This window comes from Zerene cesonia, chromosome Z, assembly GCF_012273895.1.
Source record: "Zerene cesonia ecotype Mississippi chromosome Z, Zerene_cesonia_1.1, whole genome shotgun sequence".
NCBI lineage: Eukaryota > Metazoa > Arthropoda > Insecta > Lepidoptera > Pieridae > Zerene > Zerene cesonia.
In genome coordinates, this window is record NC_052122.1 from 7,491,664 (window position 1) to 7,512,947 (window position 21,284).

General features: G+C 33.4%; 3 protein-coding genes across 5 annotated transcripts in view; 2 read left to right on the forward strand and 1 right to left on the reverse strand.

Moving 5' to 3' along the window:
• Positions 1-958: 958 nt before the first annotated feature.
• LOC119835389 (nuclear pore complex protein Nup153) lies at positions 959-12,693 on the forward strand. 3 transcript variants are annotated; one of them, XM_038360143.1, is made up of 8 exons: positions 959-1,133; positions 4,205-4,429; positions 4,708-4,990; positions 5,067-5,393; positions 5,478-5,634; positions 6,275-6,558; positions 6,724-9,362; positions 9,842-12,693. In XM_038360143.1, exons 1-8 carry the CDS (start codon positions 1,080-1,082, stop codon positions 10,040-10,042), a joined length of 4,170 nt encoding a protein of 1,389 aa, XP_038216071.1. In that variant the 5' UTR covers positions 959-1,079; the 3' UTR covers positions 10,043-12,693. The 3 variants fall into 3 exon arrangements, with proteins under 3 accessions (XP_038216071.1, XP_038216068.1, XP_038216070.1); XM_038360140.1 differs by having other exon boundaries at positions 6,275-9,362; XM_038360142.1 differs by having other exon boundaries at positions 4,753-4,990; positions 6,275-9,362.
• A 2,050-nt stretch (positions 12,694-14,743) lies between these two features.
• Positions 14,744-15,808, reverse strand: LOC119835853. Its single transcript, XM_038360890.1, has one exon. The coding sequence runs from the start codon at positions 15,806-15,808 to the stop codon at positions 14,744-14,746; it is 1,065 nt and encodes a 354-aa protein (XP_038216818.1).
• Positions 15,809-17,995: 2,187 nt separating this feature from the next.
• The window catches only part of LOC119835782 (transcriptional repressor scratch 2-like), a 57,246-nt gene continuing 53,957 nt past the window's right edge, over positions 17,996-21,284 (forward strand). Inside the window, exon 1 of the mRNA XM_038360771.1 lies at positions 17,996-18,111. The gene's annotated coding sequence lies outside the window, so the exon portion shown is untranslated. The remainder of the gene's footprint in view (positions 18,112-21,284) is intronic.

The window sequence follows — 21,284 nt, forward strand, 5'->3', positions numbered from 1 at the left end:
CACCAAAAGGTTTGATTACGAACCAAGCGTTCGATCATGTTACGATTGGCCACTGAAATTCTAGTCAACCAATTAAAATGCCTACAGTCGGAGTTACTATTACAGAATTACCCGAAAAACTTTTACTTTTTAGCATTCTTATTAGGTACTCGCAACTGCATTTTTCGTGATCACACACTTCTTATAACGTTTTTTTTAAGTACGAAAAATCGATTAATAAATAATCGACTTTTCTTAAGAAAATATTCGATTTAATTATATAAATAGATATTTTTCAAATTTTTCAATTAATTTCAAAATAACCGCTATGTACATTATATCAATAGATTTATTAATTAAAAATAAATAACAAAAACAGCAAGTTCTTATATAATCAACACGAATAAAAGTTTTAAAACAATCATTTTTTTTTCACATAAATCAAAAAAATTAAATTATTCAATAAAAAAAACTATATATTCGTATTGAAATAGCATTTGCATTGTCATAGCTACAGTACAGTATGTAATTAGAATTTATCTGCAATATATTATACTGTGGATATTGCCACAGGTGTTTGTTCCTAAAAATAGGCCAAGTCAAAACGAACATTTCCATATTTTCTCATTCACATGATAATAATGTATATGTCATGAATAGTAGTAACAATTATTCTAAAAAAAAGAGGTTTTTTACACGCTTTTTTTACCTTACACCCATTGTAAGATATTCAGATAAGGCACAAATTATAAGTTAAAAAATATGCTTAATCAAATATGTAATTGATCAATAAAAGTTTTAATGAAAACCGGTCGTGGGAAAATAAAATAGTAGTAGGCACCACCCGATTTTTGTTACCTTACGATACCAAAAAATCGATTATTAATTAAAAAAAATCACATACTAAAATCGATTTTTACTTTAAAACAACCGATTATTAATCGACTTTTTCATAATCGATTATTTTTTCACATCCCTACACATTTGTAAGACGCCATATTGTGTCACGTTTTAGCAGTTACTGCATTTATTAGACTGAATCTTTTCAATAAAACTTGCTGCAGTAACATAATATTCAGTTATATACAAAAAATTAAAATATGAATTCAAATAATAGAGAAAAACGTACGTGGGATTCTTCTAATGCACCAAAAGTAAGTATTTCTGAATTCCCGCTCTTGGTAAATGTTAAATCATAGGCCACACGCGTAGTTCACTATGTTTGATCAATAACGATATTATTGCATGGCGATTGTTAGTATTTTTGTTGTAAACATCTGTATGTTTTATTTTAACTTATGAATTTGTCTTATATGTGGATTTAACATGTAAATTTCCTAACGATACGACCTAATTCATTTTTTAAGAAGGTAAGGAAGGTACTTTGAAAATTTTTTCATTTTTTTCTGATGAATTTATTGAACTGTTCTGCTACTTACGCTTTTACTAATTGTTCTATAATATTTTCACCTGTTAAAAAAGCAATTTAATCATAATTTCTAGAAAATCAAATATCTCAATCTTTATTATCTCATTAGGCCTAAACACATGTTCCGTACATGCACACTATATTTGGAGTTTTTGCAATCTGTGTTTTTTTTTAACGAACATTTATTATTAAGCTACTGAGCCCACTTTTTGTTCTTATTGTGAGTATTTTTATCTTGGATAATTATGCATTATGCACTATGGAGATGAAAATGTTTATCATTTATGCATTCTTCAATTGATATTTATCCATTTTCAGTCTCATATTCTGCACTTATGTTTTAAACTTTTCATGAATATGTATTTTTTTATAATTGTAACTCCTGCAATATGTTTCATCTGAGGATGACACAGGCTGCAAATCCAGTATGCCAATACTTATTTGATCAACATGTTGCATTTTGTCCCAAGCATGACGGGGACAGATTATTAAAAACAATATTACATTAATAGGTTATAAAATCTGCTATGCGAATTCTAAAATCAATTGTGTTTGTACAAAATAATAAGATGTTATTAAATTCTAATAATTATTAAAAGACAAATTTATTATGTGCTTATTGAATTAGGCTCCTTCTAGAAGAACTTTTAAATAATTGTCACAACATAGTCTTCATTATGGATAGCAGTTTCTATACAGAAGAGCCATGAGATATGTCAGTTTTGTAATATATTAGCTCCATGCTTCACCCGTTAAGTCCGTCTGAATATCGGGATAAAAATTGTCTATGTTTTATGCCAGCTATCTATGTACCAAATTTCATTGCATTAGGTTCAGCAGTTTTTGCGTGAAAGAGTAACAAACATACACACATCCTTACAAACGTTTGCATTTATAATATTACTAGCTGCGCCCCACGGTTTCACCCGCGTGAATCAATCCGTAATCCGTATCGCGTTTCAATCCGTATCCCGTAGGAATATCAGGACAAAAATTTGCCTATATGTTATTCCAGTTGTCTAGCTGTCTGCGTACCAAATATCATTGCAATCGGTTCAGTAGTATTTGCGTGAAAGAGCAACAAACACACACACATCCTTACAAACTTTCGCATTTATAATATTAGTGGGATTAGTAGGATTAGGATTATAATATTAGTAGGATAGTAGGATGTATATCATAATGGTACCAAAAAAAAGGTGTTGGTGCGATTCAGACACGATAGAAGTGAAACTTCAGTAAATCGACAAAAGAAAGAGATGAATATGTATAAAATAATATGTATATTTCTGTCTCATTCTTTGCTGGCTTCATTCTACACATTTTTTGTATTTGTGTCTCTTACCTGTTGTTTTTTCTGTGGCATCAGGATTGAAATCACAATCAAAAAAAGTTTCATTTCAAAAACTATTTTGCTGTTGTTAAGCAACAACATTCTATGGATTTTCATCTTCTATATACACAGTAATGCCATGGTAGTCTCTTAAATACATTTGTTTCAATTTTATTTCTGTTCCTAGTGTTATAACAATCTATCGGCTACTCTTGTCTGTAAGTTTGTTCTATTGTGTATATATAAAATGTTATGCTAAAACATAATGCAACTAAACAGTAAGGATCATAAAGAGATTTCTTTAGAATACAGGATTCTTAAAGAGATCTTTTAGTGAAGCTTCCAAGCATGTAATTTATCGTATAGGATATTAGGTTCTCTTTGTAATACAATTACAGTTTCAGTATCTACTGCCATCTAACATAGTAAATTCTATAGTTCCATTGGCTGCAACCACAAATAGGGAATATCACAATTTTTAACCAGTACCCTAAATATAATTACAATCAATAAATTTTGTGAAAAGTGTTCCTATGTTTGTATGAAATTATTTGTATTTTTTGAAAATATAATAATAAACAATTCAAGGACATTTAACAGGAACCTTTTTTATTCTTTGAATTTTAATTGTGTGTGTTGAAAATCGTAAGGTGCCCTTCTGTAATCCGAATATTTATTGTTTGTAAATTGCTGTAGCATTTTTTTAAATTCTGAAAACATAGAATGTATCAACTTACACATACAGCTGTATGTACATTTTATGCTGTATTATACATCCATAAATACATTCCGAATGGTCTTAAATCTAAAAGGGCCACCACCTTAAATGGTGGAATTTTCAATTTTTTTTCACATAGTCACAATCTATAAATGTTGTATAAATCCTGTTATACCTGCTTTGTGTAAAAAAATGCAGAAAATTGAATTATTGTTGCAGAATGAAATTATTAAATTTTGTTTTGATATATGAAAGTACCACACCACACAGAAAAAACGGAGTGAATTAGTGGCAAGCCACTGTGTTTCGTACGGTGAGTGGGGAAGACGGAAGACCAGTTTCTTTTGCTCACCTGTCCCTGTCCATTCCTTCTTTCCAGTCGTCAATCCTTCCTTTTTCCTTTACCACCTTAAAAGCAGGCAGCATATTCGAAGAGGCACTAGCTCTGCGAATGTTCATGGGCAGTGGTGATCGCTTACCATCAGGCGAACCACCAGCTCTGGTGTCCGCTGTGACTTAAAAAAAATGCTGAAACTTCCTTGCGCCTTACTTATAAATGTTGAAAAAAAAGTTGCTGAATCGGACGTACCATTCTTGAATTTTACGCTTAGCAACAAATTTGGCGATTCATTTTCATTTCATATAGATATAATGAATCTTGCGATCTTGTGTGTACAATACCATACAAACTTGAAAATAATGGCCATTGTCTCTACAAATAATAATTAATAATGATTTTTTTCAGTCATTTGTCCAGAATGTAACATCAAAAATGACAGAATTGTTACCATCCACAATAACCAAATGGTTTAGCGGTCCAGGTTCATCCAGTGCTAATGGATCAGCAACAGTAATTGAAATAAGTGATTCATCCACAGAAGAAGAGGGACTAGATAGTAATTTTATTCCACCACCCAGAAAGCGCATGCGTCGCAATTCTTCTGTCACCAACCATTTTATGGATATTGAGGTGAGCAGTGATAAAAACCATCTTATATGATTAAACTAAAGAGTTTGTTTAGTCGAACCTCTTTTTTTTAATATTTGCTATTCATATATCCTCATTAGTAAATTCATTACCGTGTTACCATGTTTACTAGGAAAAGATTATATAGAAAATTGTAAATAACCTGGAAAGTACCGAGTTAGTTATATATAATTTCCTTTATATGTGTTTGCTATTTACAAATTTCATTTCTACATGTTGTTCAACTTTGATACCTATGTAAATATAAAAAAAAATTGCAGACTGCTTCTTCAAGCACAAGTACTAATGCAGCAGATGTTGTTCAGAGTCCCCCAATATATTTGTCAAACAAGTGTAAGTATTACAAAAAAGGTCCAGAATTCATGGTAATGGCTTACAATGGCAAGCAAATGAATGAAATGAATAAATCAACACCTAAAAGCTCAGATCCAGCAAAGAGAGTATCTGAAATACTTAAAAATGCATTGTATTCTGGTGATTCATTAATGGCTAAAACTCGGAAACCTTTTCTTAACTTTTCTACAGCTGAAAGCATGAATGAAGGTATGTAGTAATTTTGAACAATTAAAATTTAATTTACAAACCTGAACTGTTTTTTTCAAACATTTTGATTTTACAGTTGATTCACACATGGATGATTATCAATCTTATAATAAATCCTCATTACTTGGTTCAACATTCTATCCTGGTCAAACATCATATGGGGGTGCATCAAACAGCCCCGTTAATTTCAAAGGCTCTAATATCCTAAACAAGAAAAGTGCAGGGCTAAATAAATCCAAAACCGGTGAAAAGTTAGACATAAGCCAAACTACTAAACATATAATGGATTTATTAGATAGCATTTCTTCACCAGTGGCTGAAGCAAGAAGAATATCGCAATATGTTGATCCAGATAAGAGTATAAGTACTTCAAATGCTAATCCTGATTGCAAGAAAGTTATTTGTAAGTCTAAATCAATATTTTTAATTCTTAGTAATTTTTGTTTGTCATAATATAATTTAAATAACATAATATTTTTATTTCCAGCATACAAAACACAAGAGCTCCCTGTGCCCAATATGGCAAGCATTCTGAGCTTAAAAAGGAAATCCCGACTCATCGGTACAACAAGTTCAGCAAGACAGATTATATCGTCACACAGTAGTTCTTTAAATGTGTCTCCTTATGCAACAAAGACAAAAAGGTATGCAGTATGATTAAATCATATACAAATTGAACAAACAAGTGTGAAATGAGAATAATTTACATTATTGGCACAAGTAGACCAAACAATACTGATTATGACAATAGTTTAGTGTTGTACTTGAATGTTGTTGTTATTTTAGTAGTGAGTTACTGAACATACTCAAATGAGTATTCTTTAATATTTTCTCTTCAATCTGTACAATGATTATTTGCAAATTTTGGTTTTATTCTCAACATTAACAGAGAACAGGTCGGTAAATTGGTAAATTATATTTTGCACTTTTAACATACATATTTTGGTTCTTGGACATGCAGTTCCATTCATGCATTTCCGCATGCATTTGCATGTTCTTTCATTCATTGATTTTCATAGTATTACAGAAATAAAATTGAAAGGAGAGAAATTTATAAAATGATAATAACATTTGTCATGCTCCTGTATTTAAATTTTCATAGTTTTCTTTTATAAACTTCTTTTAAGAGACTTACAAGGTGTCTATGATTTGGACTTTTTATGATTTAATTGAAAGCATTTAATTTTTTGTTATATTAACTATGGTTTACCCATTGTATGTTCTAGATACTTATCATATTTGAACTGACAGTTAGAAATTAATATCAATATATTTTTTTTACAGTCCCCAGCGAAAAAGAGCTAAGTTTGTAACTAAGATAAAAAATACGACACGCAACAGCAGAGCAGATGAAATAAATAACATTGACACACCTGCATCTTTGGATTTACCACCAGCTGTGTTACAGATTGATGAAAATAATTTACCAAATTTTGCATTTGCTTCTCCAATTTCAACGTCGCTAGCAATTTCTAATAATAGTTCACCATTGCACACATCTATAACCTCTGTAGGGAATATAAGTCAGCCTGAGAATGGAAATTTACATAATCCAATTGTCTTACAAAGTAAGTCTATGAGTAGTTATTATTCATTTCCGAAATCAGTTACAGTTTCTCGTTTGTCTATTAATAGCAACCAGTTACCAAAATATACTTTTATAAGTCCTGAGATAACTGATGATGTAATTAAAATAGATAACACAAAATCTGACTCTATTCCATATATTGTAGGTACATCCCAGAACAATGAATTAGCTAGTACAAATACTTCTAACTGGAAGTGCAATGATTGTTGGGTTTCCAACAAGCCTGATGTGAGCAAATGTGTATGTTGCGGTGGTAAGAAACCAGTAACAGAGGAAACAAAGAATTGTTCTGTTTGTCTGGTTAAAAAATGCTTGGAGACATCTGATGTATGTAGTGATTGTACAAAAACTCGTACTAATAACACAAGTAAATCTGACTTGTCTAAATGGAAATGCAATGACTGCTGGGTAAATAACGATTCTAATGAAGATAAATGTGTTTGTTGTGGAGGAAAGAAACCAAGCACATTATCAGAACAAAATAACACTGAATTTTCTTCAAGTACACCAATGGTTGGAACTTCTTCTAAGTGGAAATGTGAAGATTGTTGGGTTAGCAACGATGCTCAAGCAGATAATTGCATCTGCTGTTTGGCACGAAATCCTGCTAAGAAAATTGAAGTTACTAAGTCTACTGATAAAGGATGGAAATGTAATGTTTGCATGTTAGATAATGTATCTCAGGTAGCAAATTGTATAGCATGTTTAACATCTAAACCTAATCCAAGCTCTGAGAGCAATGTGCCTCAAAATTCCTCAACATTAAATTTTCAAAGTAGATCTAGTGACCCACTTAAAAAAATTATGAAAAGTCAATCACAAAAGTGGGAATGTCAATATTGCCTTGTACATAATGATAGTGACAAAAGTCAGTGTGTTTGTTGTGACTCTGAAAAACCTGGTGCTACCAAGCAGCCACAGTCTAAATTTAATTTTGGTATATCACCAAACACATTTAAATTTGGTATTGATCCAACAAAGACTACAGAACAGGCAAAGGTTAATGAGAATAAATCTCTAGTAAAGGAAACAAATAATAATGAGTTACCTAAAGTTGCATTGAACTTTGGCATTCAGTTTGATGTAACAGATATAGCAGACAGAGAGGAAGACCAGGCTAAAGGAAACGGAGAATCTGTAGCAAAAGCACCAGCTTTGGTAAGATCCACAGAGTCCACTATGCCAGTGGAACAAACATTTTCATTTGGAATACCTAAAGAAACAAAACCTGATTCAGTTATTAATGAAGTTAGAGCAAATTCATCATCTGAATTTGCATCAAAATCAAATATGGACATAAATGAAAAGGCCCAAGAAGTGCCCAATATAGAGAGAAATGAGTCTACCAATCTGCAATTATCATCACCATTATTTACTAACCCTACACCACCTACTGTGCAGACTTCCCAAGCAACGGCAACCTTTGCAACAGTGTCAGATAATTGTGTTGCAAGTACATCTTCTATACCTGTGACTACTTCTGCAGGTTCTGCTGCTAGCTCTGGCAATTTCTTCAGTCCTGTATCAACGGCAGTTGCCTCTACACCTTTTATAAAACCAGCTGGTTCTTCAGGTAACACAGAATTGTTCCAGAATAACCAACCAAATAAAACTGGTGTCAACTTTATAGCTCCTCCATTATTCCAAAAGAATACTATTCAACAACCTGCAACATCTTCATTATTTCAACAAACTGATAAACAGAATTGTGGAAATGCAACTATTACACTCCGTCAGAATACTGCAATGTCATTACCCGAGCCATCATTGTTCCAGCAAGCTGAACCTGCACCTACTGTGCCTGTATCAGCTTTCTCAGCAGCTTCGGGGTCTGTTACATCGAATCCAAATTTATTTTCGAAAAATGACCCACCTACTACAACACAGGCAGCTGGTCCTTCTGCGCCAGTATTTAGTTTTAGATCAAATAATCAAATGTTGCAAACAGAGAAACCAAAATTAAATTACGCATTTGGAACTAACAGAGAAACTAATTCAAACGCGTTAGCTGTTCCTATCAGTGGTATTTTTTCATCTACACCTAATGCTAGAGTGGCCCCAAATGTTGTGGCGCCTCTAAGCGGAAACGCATTGCAAAACAGTAATAATATATTAAGTAGTATTTCTTCAGGAACGATTGGTGGACCCTCAGGTGGTTCAGGTGCTTCAAGTGGAAATGTTTTACTTGGCAATAGCGCAGCTCCAACAAGTGGTACCAATATGGCTGGTCCATCTGTCGTATTTGATATATCATCAGAATCATCAAATTCTAGAAATGATTTGCCACCATTATCACCATTATCACGAATTTCGACACCACCATCAGGTTTATTTGGAGCTGCAGCACCAACTGATGCACCCAGTGTATGGACATCTAGTAACAAATCAGGTTCCAGTTTATTTGTTACCAATCCATCAAGCAATGTTATCCAAAAACCAGTCTCGTTTTCATTTGGAAGTAATAGTATGTTGTGCAATATTAACATGATTAATAATACAGATAGTAAAATTTTCGGTGAGAGCAGGTCTGAAACACCGAATGCCTTTAACCCAAATACAAATAACGCACCAATGTCTATGTTTTCGTCTCCTGCGCCACACCAAAACACACATTTGTTTGAAACTTCTTCTTTACATTTGCCTAATAATCAGCCTACATCAGGATTATTTGGACAACAAAACGTAAATACACCATTTGGAAATGCTGCGCAGAGCTCAATGCCAATCGGTACAACATTTAATTTTGGACCAACAACGCCTACTGGAATCTTTGGATTTGGACAGGTATGTAAATAAAATTCAAACAGTTTTTTTTTTGCAGGTTTTGTCTTATTTTAAACAACCGTTATTGTATACAGAGATGTGCACCGCACATCTGATTCACCAATGATTCTTTCTATGTGTAAATAATTGGGCGTAATTGCATTGAATGAATACAAAACTTTTTCGGATGGTGTTAGCTTTTTGTTGTATTAAAAGTGAAGTCCCGTGTCCCCTACTGGGGTATGGGGCAGATGATATACATCTGTTTCACTGATCGATTTTCTTTATGGACAAGTAGGTGATCAGCCTTCTGTGTCCTGCCAGACCGAGACATGTTTTTATTGTCCCTACCGGGAATCGAACCCAGGACGTCTCGGTTCTACGCTCACGCGTTTACCACTGTACCAAGGAGGCGGCCAAACTTTTTGTTGTATAGGGCACTTAAAATAGGCGTAAAATAGCCAACCTTGCAATCTGATAATGAATAAAAATGTTTTCAGCAATCGCAGCAGCAGCAGCAGCAGCAGCAGCAGCAGCAACAGCAGCAGCCGCAGCCACAGCCGCAGCCGCAGCCGCAGCAGAGTGCTGTGTACAATTTCGGCGCGTCGGCGACGCCGCAAGTGCAATTCTCAGTGGGCAGCGCGCCTAACACGACCATGCGGCGGATGCGCAAGGCTGTCCGGCGCTCGACCCAGCGATGAGTAAAGCCTCGCCGCCGGCTCTAAATAGACGATTTGTTACCTTGTGCTCTAATTGGTCAAAACAGAACATTATGCGAGTGCAGTGAATCGAAACAGTAAATGAACGGTTATGGACTACATTAATTGTTCTCCATTAACCCTCAAAAACGGTTTTTATTTCGTAAATTATTGCATGGAATATTTTTATGGTTGCATGGTCGGAATAGTTTTTTTTTATAGTAATGTAAATATCAAGAATAGGATCTTTTAGCCCCATTATTATCAATTTTTTTTTATCTGTTGCACCTTTAGAGTATAAATAAACAAGCTATAGAGCGCGGGTGTCACATCTTTCCGTTGTGCCAATTTTAAGGAAATTTGATTAGTATTCACCATTTTTATACTAAGCATATAAAAATGTTCCTCTTCAACTCAATGTGACGCGTATTGCTTTCAAACTAATTGAGTGCGTCAAGAAAAAGAGATGACGCAGTAAATCAGTTTGAAAATAATATATTGTAACGATGTAATATGTTCCTCCTTGTGCTTTCACTTCAAACTGAGTGACGCGCGCTCTATAGCTTACTTATGTATACTCTATGCTCTAAGGTGTCGCCAATTGTCCTAGAAATTGAAATTTTTCCTTAAAAATGTTAAGAATATTATTTTATATTATGCTTGCCATGTATATGTTGATGAATGAAAAGAAAATCACAGCTTCTGGGTTGTAAAATAATATACGATAGATAATATGCGATAGTTAATATTGAATAAGGTATAAGATACAGTTATAGGTATATATAGTTGTTAGTTGTTAGTTTAGTAAAAGATTTTTATGCATTTATGTATGTGAATTATGAATGTTTCATTTTATTAATAATCAGAAGCCATGCATGATACGTAAAATATAATATGAATGTTATAAATCATCTTCGTTCCCCTATACCAGTTTTATTAGTGTTTTATATGTAGACAATTGGGAGAACATTCTGATAATATAAATTTGAGCAAGTAATGTATGCTATTTTATCATCTTTCCTGTCGAACAGGACCATATAGTAAAATATTAAGAAATTTTGGTACCATTCACCTACCATTGTATATAAATTTTAAGAAAATTAGGTACCATTCACTGTTCTTTCCCTGCCATTTTGGGAACTTAGTGTAGTAACGGAGAAGTTTCCAGTGGTAGTGCCGGTCACGCATTTTTGCACAAATACTTAAACCTATAATTGTTAGATTTGCAAATGTGTTACTTCACTATATGAGGGCAATCATTCGTTTATTATACGAATGTCGGTACGCATGTGTGTGACCCGTGTAACTTATATAATTGAACAAACCGATTAGAAAATTTAATTGAAAATGTTCTTAAATTTTAAATAGTTCTATATCACAAGAGACACAAATTAATGTAAAAAAAAGTAATGTCTCTTGATTGCTCTTGCAAGGTGCATTAGATATGTAACCCTCATTCGATATTATTTATTTATTTATAGTAAAATTTAATAATTTCCATTCTGTATCAAGTGCATTTTGATTTAAAATGTATAATTACTTGTATTTAATAATTTAATGATTGTCTTTAGGAATACTAATATTCGTTTTATGTAAATACGCGTTTATTGGCGCCTGAATTATTACCCCAAACACAGTTAAAAAATTAATTTTTTTGTAAGTTATTTGCAATTTAATTGTTAATTTAGTGTACTTGGGCTCTACTTGAAATTCAGGGAAAGAAGTATTTTACTTCTATATCTAAATTAAACCTTATTTAATTTAAACCCTTCAGTTGTTCACGTAAACGAAGTTGCGGGCTAAAAGTAAGGGCTAACTGGTAGTAAAATAATATTTAAAGTTGCATACAAACGAATATTAGTACAATCCTATTACTTTTACCTTCTCTTATAAAGCTCAGTTTGAATGTTTTATATATTTGATCGTTGAATTTTTTTTTAAATTCTTCAGATCTCTGATTTTATGGATATGAATTTATTTATTGAAATTTAAATGTTACTGGCGTAGGTCTATTACGTATCGCAATCTACAAACACCTAATTTTCGAGTGCTTATATTGGATTAATCACATGTTACATTATATTGGAAAACTTCTCCATTAGGAAAAATTTTTTAGTTAATAATGATATCACAAACCTTTGATAAAATTTCTAATCGGAAGGTAGCGCACTGAATTATTATTTGGTTTCAGCTGACCTAAATTTACCACTTACTCTCCCTATTTCGGCTTGATTCTACACAGCCTATCTTCCGCTTCTTAGAGATTTTATGAAAGTGAAGAACCTTTTAATAGCGTAAGTAGTTTAAAGATATCGTTGGTTTTGTGTATATTTTTTCTGCATGTTAATTACTATGTGTAAGCGCATTTATGTATATAGGTAATTTTTAAACTGCATAATTTTCAATGTTATATTACGAGTAGTAAATGCGCTTTACACATCATGTGAAAATGTAATGTAACATAGTATTGAACCAGTACATTAATTGTAAGCATTATAATAAAGACGTAATGGGCAATTGGGGAGCAAAACTAAATTAATTTTACGTATTTCCATTAAGAATGAATATATAATGTTTATAAATGAAAGGTTAAAATGTTGTTAATTGTATACTTTTAGATTTGTTCCTCAATTAAAATGTCAATAAAAAAGGTTTTTTTATTTTTTTTTCTAATTTAATCCCTTAGTAACCATGGATAAAAGTACTCGTAAAGTACAGTTCATTATAACCACTTTAATTGCAAACTGATAACATTCGAGTTGAAATGATAATTATATTAATTGTATACTAACAGAGCCTCTGATTATTACGACTATTTTAATTTAAATAATCTATTTGTTTCGTGTTTAATATAGGTATATGAATTAAACAGTAAGAACACTAACATTATAAATAGCAAACTTATGTTTGTAACGTTTTCACGCAAAAACATAAAAAAAAATCCTTTCGCCATGAGAAAGCTGCAATTTCACTGAGTGACTGCCTAAATAAGAATCCGAGATAAAACTGGGGCGAACAGCTTCTATAAATATTTTGAAATTGTTGGGCGTCGCACTAAAATAAAGTTATTGTTGATTATTCAAGCTGGTAGTAGTAATAAGGACGGTAATTTTTGACATCGTCATCGATATAAAATTCGAAGAGAGGGCCTCCTATGATGAAGCCGTTTGTTGTGTAGGATTTTTTTCTATATAAAATAAAATAGTAAAAAGACTGTTTTTATAATGGTTATATTAAAAAATTATGATTTGAGGCGGGTTTAAAAACAGTACCTACTGGAGCACGAATCCAAAAAAATTGTGTCTGTACACGCTAATCTCCAGAATAGTTGGATGGATTTGAATGAAAGTTTTTGTTGTATAGGTATTAAGTCTGGGTAAGATATAGGCTATAATTTAAATTGGAAACCTAATGCAAAACCGCAACAGACCACCTAATCTACGAGAAATATAAAAAATTTTGACTTAATACATTTTTTAACACGTGATGAGCGATTTCTGTTAAGAGAATAAATTATAGAAAACGCCAATAGCCCAGCTATACTATAACATGTATTGGAACGTCTTGGCACCGGCTTGTTTTAATAGTACGTAAGCAATAATGATTATCTTGGATATTAGCATTTTACCATAAAACAGATGGTAATAGTTTTGTTTGCAATCATAAGATGTACGTGCTTTTTCTTGGTTCCTTCGTTATCTACCATAATTGAGAATGCACTTATTTAACTATCTAAAAATAAGGTAAAATTGATAGGTATATAAAAAAAAAACCAAAATAGATACTTGATACTATTCACGAATTATTATAAGAATAGTCCAGGTATCACCGTCTAAAGGGTGCCTTTCCGCCGGAGACGTGCTATGCTGCATAGCTGTGGATGCGTTTGATATCTACCAATCATATTCATTGACACACAACTGATGGAAGCACTGGTGGAAACGGATTCAGCGAAAATGTTTTTCATATGGAAGGATGCGTGCTACGAGTGTGTGCCATGGATGGTCGCGAGTGGTGTAGCTAGAACCACGTAACCACGTACAGATCGGAGATTAGAAAATATTATGTATAGTGACGAGGTTAGATCCGAGTTCGTAGCTGCTATAGCAAACAATAATAAGAAAAGGTCAAGCAATGGTTGGCCCGGTCATAAATTTGATGGATCACCAATTTTTGTTGAAGTTGCTATTTATCTTTGCTATGTCGTGAGTCTGACTCGCACTTGAGTGATTTTATTGTTTTTTTTTATGTCATAGCGGGCAGCTGAGCTGGTGGTTTGCCTGATGGTAAGCGATCACCACCGCCCATAAACATTCGATAAAGCAAAGCAAAGATAGTACGTCTGTGAATGCACTGCCCGCTTTAAAGGACAAGGAATAAGGAAAGGATTGATGACTGGAAAGAAGGAATGGACTAGGACGGGTGAGGAAAAGGAAACGGGCCTCCGGCTCCCCCACTCACCGTACGAAACACAGTGGCATGCCACTATTTCACACCGGTTTTCTGTGGGGGTGTGGTACTTCCCCGGTGCGAGCTGGCCCACTTCGTGCCGAAGCGTGCTCGACTCCCACAATAAATGTTTACTCCAAGTCAATGGATTAAACCGAAGCTGAGTCGACACCTATTTTTTAAAGAAGTTTATGCATTATATTAACGCTCTATTAAATAAAGTAAGTGAAAGATGTACTGGCTTTTTACCCGGTTTTAAAAAGAATTCATTGGTTGTGGTAAAATTGCGCCTATCGTTCTTTGTTCTTTGCTTGTAAACACGTGTTTATGGCCGTGACCCGGAACGCACCTGTCACCTTCGGTGTTATATCGGCCGACGCCCGGCCAAACCACCACGCGTTTGTATCCTGGCGGCTTGTCGTAGCTGCTGTTGAAGCCCTTTTTATTTTGTTTAAAATGTTTAGGTTTATCTATGTTTAGGTGAGCTGGTCCAGGCTCGTCTGGTCTCTTTAGGCACATTGTTATATCTACTAATGCATTTCTTCCTCTGTATGGCATACTACGGTTGGTCTTATTCATTGTACCAAAATGTGATTTTTTATACGTCTCCAAGCATCCTTTAAGAGCTATTGGCCATGTGGCCGCTGCGCACCGCAACGATGTGTTGAAGTGATTCTTTATTGTGCTCCCATCGCGCAATCCAGTAAATAAATCATACGGACCCCTTAAGGACACAATTTTCTTGGATTTTTGTTCAATAGATTCCTTGTCAACTATCACATACCTATTTGGAGCCAGAGACCATTTTGGAGATGTGTCTTTGAAACGACATGGTTCTTCTCTCTCAAATGTGGGTCTTTCAGAATGTGGACCGTATGGTGCTTTAATAGGTACAGCTGTATAATACGTCCCTGGGCAGGGAGTACTACTTTTAAGAGGTTTCCACCTGCGCATTCTTCCAAAACCAACATTCATACAGGCAGCTTTGTATTTGGGTGGTTCTTTGATTTCATGCCAAGCGGGGCCCAGCAAAGAGTTTTGCCACCTTCTTTGATTTAAGATTTTTTGATTCCTATATCCCAAATTCCTTGCCCAATCTTCGAGTTCAGTATTGTATCTCCAAGGATCTTTATCGACTTTTCTATGTCGATTTACACGAAAAATTTCTTTAATTGACTGAGGATGATATAGACAAGGATCACAACCATCTGGACGTTCCGTATATAATCCACTAGGATCTAAACTGGGATGTACAGTAATTTTTCCAAATCTTTTCACGCTTGAGCCAAAGGCCGCTATATTTTTATTTCCAGTAACCATATTCCTGCGTATGACTGATTTTTATATAATGTTGTTGTGTAATCGAGTTGTTGTATGATAGATTTATTTTGAAACTGGAGTGTCAAAATTAAATAAATGTCAAAATACTATAATTTTATCTAAAATTTTGACAGTAGGTATTTGTTTTTTATTTGTGTAATTAAAGAGGATTTTTTAATCATTCAATCACAATTACTTATATATGAGATCAAGATTTAGGGTGTTAATCGATCGTATCGAGCAAAGTCTAAAATAAATGCCTAAAATATTTGAACTACGGGATAAAAATAACGCTCGTACACATTTATGCAATCAATGAATCAACGGTATCGGACGGCTATATACTTTCCAAAAAAACTATGGTGCTCGAAGAACAATTTCATGAAAAATTAATGATTACTATTATATAAGCATCATTCAAATCAAATATTTAGAGGTGTCTTTGTTATTTTTATCTTTTGATACAAATTTTAATATTGTGTGCTAGTATTATAGTTATCGTGATAGTCAAGCACGCTTCGGCACGAATTAGGCCATTCACACCGGGCAAGTACCATACATAAGACTGGCGTGAAACAGCATATAAATGTGTTTCGTTCGGTAAGTGGGGGAGCCAGAGGCCCTTTATTCCTCTTGTCAATCCTTTTTTAATCCCTTTCCAATTCGGCAATTCATATTTTGTAGAGGCGTAAGGTCTGTAATCGACCTTACGTCACTCCAAATGTCCATGGGCGTTGATAGCGCTTACCATCCGGTGAACTACCAAATACACAGCCGACGATGACATACAAAAAAAAATTTTCAACACAATATCAAAGTAGCATATTATTCTGAAGGATATGATACATTCTTCTTTTTTCTTAATGCAGTGGATCATAAACTTTAAGGCATTTTAAAACACGCTTGTAGCTTATGTAGTCCCTAGATAGGTATAGTCCATAGATCCTAAGAATTCTTAAAATTGATGTGAGGTAACAAAAACTTAAAATGGCTCCAGTAAGTTTTTTACTTCAATCCTTATAAGAAAAATAATTTGGATACAGTTAAGGAGCATTGACATCTTTGTTATGTACATATTATGTAGAATTAAAATATAAAATTTGATATTATTTTAAATCAGCAATGTTTGTATAAATACTTGTGCACAAACTTACAAAATTACGTAAACAAAATAATAAGTGTGCGTATGTGTATGTGAGTATGAAATTATTATCTTTATCCCCATTACCCAGAAAAAACACGGGGAAATCTTACATAGATACCCACGGTCCCCGGGGAATAGGCCGTGGGTTATGTCCGATTCCTACCATCTAAAACCCACTATGTTCCGTCGAGCTGCATTAGTGAAGGAGCCAAGGGTGCTTCTTGGAATTCGTTTAGGACCACGTTATCAACACCTAAACAGTGGTAATGTACTGTCAATATTTATGGGCAGTGTCAATCGCGATGACATGACGAAATCTGGCGATCCTCATACAGAAATAAAATGAAGATTGAGAGTTATGTGCATAATCTGAATTTCAGAATAAACATGAAACTATTATGATATCCAATCTTTTTTAATCATAATTGATCGCTTTCAGGCAGATATTGAAATAAAAAAAAAATCGAAAACATACAATAATATTCAAATAATTTATAACGTACTAATGTATGGGTACGTTATTTTAATAAACTCTTTATATCATCATCGAGTAGTCTATAAGTATGTATAAGCATATAGTATAAAATCTATACGATAATGAATATAATAGCGCGACATCTTTCGCCCACTAGGCAAACTGTAGTCGTTATTACATTTGGTCGGTAAGCATTATTAAATTCAGAGCTACGAGCTACGAGCTACGAGCTACGTAACCAATATTTTACCGCGCTTATTTGTCCCTAATACCCTAAACATCGTTATTTTATATCATATAAAATTTAGAATTTTTGAATCCATAAAATAGGAATATCAAAAAATTTCTATGGAATTCACGCGGCATAACAAATTTTATGAAATTCTCATATGAGAATACGCCGACATCGGCGTAGCACGACCTTTCTTTTTATTTGAAGTACACAGCGCGACCGCTCGTTCGGATTACGAGTATATTTTTTAAAGATTAAACCACGTGTTGCCGCTTAAGTAGGTATATAAAAAATCGATGGCGATAGGTATAGCCACGCTTGCGTCTCGCATGCAGCGCGCCGTGTTCTTGTCGGGACTCTGCCCCTACCGCACGCCTGAGCTACGGGCCGCGTGACTCCGCGACTTGTTGAAAGCGCCACCTGTTAACACATGGAGTCACCGTCAATATAAGGTAAGCGCGACTGCTTTATATCTGCCTATATTTATGTTCATACAAATGTTACAGATTGAGGTTAGATGTAAGAATAGTGGATGCTTTTTGATTACTTTTATCGGGAATCAGAAAAATATAGGGTTAATAATTAATTAGTTTTAGGGAACTTTCTGTAATATTTTTTGTGTTTTTTTAAATTTTAATTTCTTAATGTTCAGCTTACGTCTTTTATTTATATACTAAGAGTGTTTTTTAAAGTAACCAATATAATGAAATATATATTTTTACTTGGAAAATGGTTAGACTGGAATTTAAAGAATTCAATAACATTCATAGGGCTTTAGTTGGTATGTAGGTAGTATCTATGTGGAAACTATTGACTTATAAATAGCTACTGAAACATATTCCACAAGTGGTTAATGCTCGGGGTCAGGTAAGGTAAATTATTTATACAGTTTTGCTTATTTTCTGAATCCACTATTGCTATTAAGACAGCAAATTGTCAATAAAATCATTTTGTGTCTCTATCGAAACATAATCTTATTTGCAACTGACATAAATTAAAGAAAGAGGTTCTCAATTTGTTTTTTTAGTGTTTGTTAATTATTAGAACGTAACGTATTGTTCCACGCTTAGAATTACGCTTTTATTTTTGTTTTTGTATTTTACATAATCTCTCAATTATTTTTGTTTAAGACTTCAAAATATTAGTAAAATATAAAAGAAAAATTAACCAGATGATTAATTTTGGCTTATTATAATTTAAGAAACTACAATATAAAAAAACTACTCAATGTTTCTGAGTAAACACAGACAGAAACGAACGGTATCGGAACGAAACTACAAACCCTATCTATGTATTACAATTCACAGCGACAAAATATTAAAACAGAAAATGAACGCGTTTGTTACAAATGTTGATCGCGTTACGTTTAACAATGCATCATGTAAAACGTAGTGATTCTTACAGAGAAGAATGTTTTGCAATTTTTTTTATACATGTTATTTTATATTAAATCTGACTACTGAGCTGGTGTAAACGCTGATGGTAAGCGATTACCCATGAACCCATGACGCTCTGTCATTACCGAATACAAAAACGTTACCCGCTTTTAAGATATAACGGATGAGGAAAGGATTGATGACGGAAATATAAGAAGGACGGAAATATAAGAACTAGGAAGGTTGAGATTCCAACGAAACACACTAACTTAGTAGCATTCGCATGCTACTATAAAAAAAATTGTGTACTCATTTACTCTTTTCTTACTTACTCTCTGGAAACTTTCAGTTTCTCGTATGTAAAAACATTCTATACTACTAGAATTTGTAGTGTTTAAAGTTATTAGAAAACTTTTTCGAGACTAAAAAAAAACCAAATAGTCCAATTTTCTTTATTTTTCGACACATTCCATAAACGCCCACGCGATTTTGCCGCCGGTGCCAGCCCGCATCTTTTATTTTTGTCATTATGTAATTAAACCCCTGACGAACCACCAGACTGAAATCACCAAATGTTTTGTTATCATATCTAGTTTAGGAACTCGTCAATTGCAATATAATATTTACATAATATGGCTTGTCATGTCTCCTTGGTCCTTGTGGGTACCTTAGAATTTGATCGAAGCAAATGAACCATTTGATTACACGGCGTCTACTCTATGTGTAGACTTGACCACCGCAAACGAATGTATAGGGCGTTATTAGCCCGTTGATCGATCAATCTATTCATTTCAGTAATTCTATCTCGAACCATTCGAAGCTCCATTGACTGCGGTCGTTTGTAACATAAAATTAATCCAAGCGATGTCCCTTAACAATGTTCAAATGAAATGGTTAACTAACAGATTCCAAATATTTGCGGCTTACAGTTTGTGTTACGATTAGCAAATAATTTTCATTTGGGATAATTTTATTCACTGCAGGGATTCATAACACTATGCTGGGGTGACATTTTCTAACTGTTTTTATTTTACGTATTGTTCTGTCGTCTAAGCGATTGTAATTTTGACACACATTGATGATTCTTATCATTAAACCCAAATAATAAAAAAAAATTAATATAAATAGCCAATAACTAATCGCTTAGGATAATGTACCTAGCTTTCAAGCGAAATCTTTTTGTGTGCTTAGTTTATTAATTTATTTCCTACAAACAATATTTCAACTTATTAATAATATAAATACCTATAGATAGACACTTGACCTTACCTGTTTGGTACTAAGCATTGTTACGGCTCATGAGAGGGCATTTCTGTTTAGATATTACATCACACCAGACTTGAATTAGTCTAAATTGTAATTTCTGCAAGACGGGCTCCCAAACCTAATCAAAAATTAACTGTCTAAAACATACCTGATATCATTTTGTACGCATTCTCCTTTTAGTATTCTGTTATTTATTTGATGCTTTAAGGTGATGTTATAGTTGTTTAGTAATATTGTACGCTGGCTTTAGAGTATTTTCCAACGCGAAGTCGTAAATAATAAACGTAATTTGTACGACCTGTACGCTCACGTAAGCTTTTAAGCAGTAAGACAACACTGTTACTCTAATACATTTCAAACGGTCGTATGTCAAGGGCAAATTCGGTAAAGGGCGGTAAATTTTATTACTTTGACTAGAAGAAGACATAAAGGTGAATTTAGGAAAAATACAAAAAAAAATAGAAATGAACATCGGTAAATGAAATATTCCAATGAATTATTTTATTCAACAAATTGAATATTTGTCGAATTTGATGTTTAGTTTTAAAGCATGTCAAAATTTTATAAAATGTTAATAGAAGATATTTTTTTATATCGTTTCGTAATCGTTTTTTTTTCTATTCTTTAAACTTTATTATGAATATTTGTTCCTAAACTTGTCTGTACTGTGAACAATAATAGGGTAACTCTTCAGTGATCAAATCCTAGCATGTAATGTTGGACACACATAGACAAGTTTGTGTCCAGTGTTAGCAAACTGGATAAAATTGCCATGGCATATACACTCATGCAGTCACTATTTTCACGAGCTATTATTATAATAATTTAGTAGTTTCGTCTCATTAAAACAACTGCAGCCTAATCCAATAATAATTAGCATATTGAAGTTTCGAGTACAAAATATAAAAAGTGAAATATCATTTTAGATATTACCTTTACCACGATATCTCAATAATCGTTGAATGAACATTGGTGAAATTTTA

Bases quoted from the DNA above. Each gene is read 5' to 3' on its own strand.
- LOC119835853 (XM_038360890.1), bottom strand. From the start codon at position 15,808: ATGGTTACTGGAAATAAAAATATAGCGGCCTTTGGCTCAAGCGTGAAA.
- LOC119835389 (XM_038360140.1), top strand. From the start codon at position 1,080: ATGAATTCAAATAATAGAGAAAAACGTACGTGGGATTCTTCTAATGCA. The intron at 1,134-4,204 runs GTAAGTATTTCT...GATTTTTTTCAG, and splicing joins ATTCTTCTAATGCACCAAAA to TCATTTGTCCAGAATGTAAC. The intron at 4,991-5,066 runs GTATGTAGTAAT...TTGATTTTACAG, and splicing joins AGCTGAAAGCATGAATGAAG to TTGATTCACACATGGATGAT.